Source organism: Vombatus ursinus, unplaced genomic scaffold (genome assembly GCF_900497805.2).
Source record: "Vombatus ursinus unplaced genomic scaffold, bare-nosed wombat genome assembly UNPS02014837.1, whole genome shotgun sequence".
NCBI classification, from domain to species: domain Eukaryota; kingdom Metazoa; phylum Chordata; class Mammalia; order Diprotodontia; family Vombatidae; genus Vombatus; species Vombatus ursinus.
The window spans coordinates 162,319-166,761 of record NW_020954615.1 but is presented as its reverse complement, the minus strand read 5'-3'; the positions used below and the strand labels follow the sequence as shown (position 1 = coordinate 166,761).

The following is a 4,443-nucleotide window of genomic DNA, read 5'->3' as shown; positions in this document are numbered from 1 at the left end:
CTCTCTCTCTCTCTCTCTCTCTCTCTCTCTCTCTCTCTCTCCCCCTCTCCCCCCCTTTCTTTCTCCCTTCCATTTTGATGTCATTTTTCTAACCTTAACACCCCTCTGTGGGAACATGCCTGACATAGCTGTCTGGAACTCCCCTTTCTAATCCTAATTCCCTTTTCTGACGCTTGCTGGATTTAGAACCTCCCCTCTGAGCTTCCCTCCCTTTTACACAACTTGAATCTTGTTTGTACATAGCTGATTGCTTGTTGTTTCTCCCATGGGTACGTGAGTTGTTGAGGGCAGGGCCTTGGTTGTCTGTTTCTTCATCTATAAAATGGAGATAATAATAACACCTACCTCCTAGGGATGTTGTGAGGGTCAAATAAGATGATTTTACAGTGCTCAGCACAGTGCTTGGCTCAACGTAGGCTCTATAGAAATGTTAGCTATTCTTATTAATGTTAGCTGCTGTCTTTGTATCCTCAGCACTCATCACAGTGCCAGGTATATAAAAAGTGTTTAATAAATGTTTGTTGACTGTAAACTCTCCCTGGGAGGTGAAAGGTTAGACTGGATTACTTTTAAGGTCTCCTTGACCTCTAAATCTTTCCTTTCTCAAATTTCTCATGGTAATTTGTACCCTGGTACATGGCCTCTCTCCCTTGCCTCTCCCACATTCTGGCTTTCATCATAGTTAATTACCTCCGTATTTTATCCCTTTCCTCTCAGCTCTCCTTCCCAGACTATAAGGTCCTGGAGAGCAGGGACAATGTCTTGTCTCATCCATGTATGCCTAGTCCTTAGCCCAGTCACTTGAACATAGTAAACATTTAACAAAAGTTTGCTGAATTTAGTTGAATCTAAGTCTCCAATCTGTTAGCAAAGGCTTTCCCCTTCCAGGGGCATTCAGGAGGTACAAAGGCTAAGCCTCCCCCTCCTCCCTCAGCTCCTTCCTTCCCAAGGCCAGCCAGGGCTCACCTCTGTTCTGTCTGACCAGCTCTCAGTAGTCTGAGGCAGCTCTGGGGAGTTCAGAATGCTCAAGGGCTGAGGGGAGGGGCTAGCTCAGTCAGTTTACTCTCCAGGAAGAAGGTGCTCCCAGCTAGCCGAATGGCAGGTGTGACCTTGGTAAAGGTGAGGGGAAGTAGGGTGTGTGTGTGTGTGTGTAAGACCAAGAAAGGGAGATGGATCTGGGCCAAGAGGGAAAAGGGGGACTCGAAGGGGGAGACCTTAGGATCAAAGTTCCCTGAAATCTCCGGACCTGGGAACACCCATAAATGGATATACAGTGTTGCTTGCATGTCTGCCCCTCCAAGCACGCTCCACAGTGGGCACAGCTGGCACCCACATTAGCACACTCCACACACTTGGGCACTCAGACATGGTTTGCAGGGCTATCCCCCACTTGATGTGTGTGTAGGAAACTCAGAATCTGTCTATAGTTTCCGCAGGAGTTGGGCAGGGCTGTGGGCATCTGTGTGGTTGAGAGTGGGGGCAGCAGTGAGGACACAGAATAGCCCTCTTTGTTCTAGGATCCTTGATAGTTTGGGGGGATGAAGGACCGAGGGGAACCCAGAGTCAGAGTTAATGGCAGCCAGATTGAAGAGGGAGAGGGAGAGAGTAGATAACTTGGAGATACTCCCCCTCCCCAATCCCACTTCCTATTGCCCTGTAATCTAGGGCTTTGAGCAAAGGTGCCCCAAGACTCCCTTCCTTTGACAGCAAAGCGCCTAACTCTACCAGTCTCTCACCCCCATTCCCATACCACTATCAGGTGTATTTTTTTACTCCATGCTATGAAGACAGGCATAGGAACAGGACCAACATACAGGAGGATAACAGGCAGCGTGAGAGACATTTTCTCTCCCCAACCCTCCACCCCTCAAAGGAATGAGGCATCCTGGCCATCCAATAGTTTCCCCCTCATCTGAAAGGGTGCAGGGAAGTGGGATGCCGTGTAGCCGGGAACCTACCCGCCCCTCCCCGGAGAGCCCTCTCGTGCCGTGGGGGAATAACTCACTGATTCGGGGATGGGTGATATAGTTTCGTGTGACTGCCTGGATGTGTTCCCCAGCTGTGGCTGCTGCTCCAAAGGTGCCCAGGATGTCACTTGGCCTAGATTCTATCTCGGTTGCCATTTTCCCACCGGTCTACTCTCAGCAGGGGAGATGGATGAAGCCAGGGAAGTCAGCTTTTAAACTAAGAGTCTGGGCTGGAGCTGGAGAGGGCTGCCTCCTGCCTACCTAGCTCAACCCCTTCCTCCTCCTCTTTTCCACACTTGTTGACAGTAAATAGTAAATGCTGGGCTTTCAGAAGGCAGCTGTTCTCTCTGCCCCAGAGGAATCTCCTATCTCCTCCTCTCTACCCCATCCCTAAGGGCTACCCTTTCAGATAGGATCTCAGGATCAGAGGTGTACCCCTGGAAGGTACCTTAAAAGTCATCTGGTCAAATCCCCTTATTTATCAGATGAGGAAACTGAAGCCCAGAGGTGTTAGGTGATTTTCCTAAAATCACACAAGATCTTGACAAAGCCAGGATCTAAACCCAGGATAAAAATAGCTAGAGAAAGGGGAAAGGGAGATGGAGGGAGGGGGACTGTTTGGAGGTTATTCCCAGGAGCTCCTTTAGGGAGACAAGGATGAGTCCTGAGGAGATGGGGTCAGCACCACTGAGTGAGAAGGCTTTATACCCTGAGGCCAAGGCCATCTCCTTCTTTAGTTGTGTTAAGGTACCATTTATCTCTCTACTAGATTTTTAGGTACCCCGGGGGCTGAGACGTCTTTTGCTCGATTGGGGCCCTTCTAAGGTGTATGTGTGTAAGGAGCACTGTATCTCCTTCTCAGAGCTGAAGGGTTCTGTCTTCTCTTTCTTCCTAACTTTCCCTATGCTCTATGAAGAAGTGTGGTTGTGGGAGCGGTGACACTAGCAATTTACAATGATGATGATACTCGAAGTGATGATGGTGGTGATGAGAATTGTGATAACTATGATTGTGATCAAGATGGGCCATGGCAGTGGTGACAGTGATTTTGACACAGATAATTGTTAGGCATAGTGATATTTGGATGACGAGGATATCATTAATGATGAGGGTGAGACAATGTTCTTAATGATGATAAGAACATAAATGGAGATGAAGGTAGTTATGATGCAAGTGACAATAGTAATGATGATGGTGATGATGGTAGTGGTGGTATATTTATAGTGATGATGGTGATAATGATTGTAATGGTGATGATGGTGGTGGTACATTTCTAGTCATGATGGTAATGAGAAGGGTGATGATGATGATGATGGTGGTGGTGGTGGTGGTGGTTGTCATCATATATTTGTAGTGATAATGTTGGTGGTATATTTATGGTAATGATGGTAGTGATAATGATGGTGATGCTAATGATGATGATATATTTATAGTGATAATGGTGATGTTGGCGATGCTGATGGTAATAATGGTGGTGATGACTGTGTTGGGGATCACACTTCATAATGTTAGTGTGGATACTGACTATGTTATTGATGATGGAAATGGTGATGATAATGATGGGTGGTGAAGAGAGTGTCAGTGAAGGTGATGTCATGATAGAAGTGATGATAATGACGGTGGTGAGTGAGGACACAATATTTTGACCCCAGGGATTTCTGTGATTCCCCCCTTAGCAGAGTATATATACCCACATTCTCTTTAACTGAAGGTATACTCTGAAAAGCAGAAAATGATGGCAATGATTATCTTTCCCTTTCCCTGAGGTTGAGACTCATCTCCCAGAATCTGAGACCCATGTTCTACCATGCACTAACTTCAGCCATTTATTTTTGATTATGAGATGTATTGGCAAAACCTGCCCCAACCAAAACTTTCAAGTTAGCAAATTTTGTCCTCACTACCTCCATCCTCCCCTTTCTGAGCCCATTTCTGCCATCTTATCACCCTTACGACCCACATTAACTTAGGAACTGAATGCATTCTTCCCCACCCTACCTCCCTAGGTAGCTATCATTTTAACAGAGAAAGAGTAATGATGAACTCAAGGGGATTGTGTATTAATGGTGGAATTTCAGGCACAGTGGTACCTGGATGGGGGAGATATATCACATCCTCTGCAGGGAGACCAGCTTTGGCATCTATAGGTTAAAAGGAGCCCTGAACAGACAGAAACTACCCTCTAGCACATATAGGAAGACCAGCACTCTGGCTCTACTTACAACCATGAACCCTCTCACTCTCCTTAGGCCTCTTGGCTTTCAGTTCAGCTCCTACTAAAAGGGCCTGGAGAGGATGAAGAGAATAGGAAGGAAGGCTTGAGGATTGGAAGTCTGGTGGGAAGGGCAGGGAAGTTATTTTATCTCCTTCATTCTTGTGCCTTTCCTTTTATTTGTGTGAGAGACACATACTTGCACACTCACCGGAGTGAGCACACACACACACACACACACACACACACACACACACACACACA

The 4,443-nt window shown here is 46.7% G+C and overlaps 1 protein-coding gene across 1 annotated transcript in view; it reads right to left on the bottom strand.

Moving 5' to 3' along the window:
- The window catches only part of ATP6V1B1 (ATPase H+ transporting V1 subunit B1), a 39,904-nt gene extending 37,781 nt beyond the window's left edge, over window positions 1-2,123 (bottom strand). Inside the window, exon 1 of the mRNA XM_027840003.1 lies at window positions 2,006-2,123. Within this exon, the coding sequence (XP_027695804.1) occupies window positions 2,006-2,123 (118 nt within the window). The remainder of the gene's footprint in view (window positions 1-2,005) is intronic.
- Window positions 2,124-4,443: the final 2,320 nt, after the last annotated feature.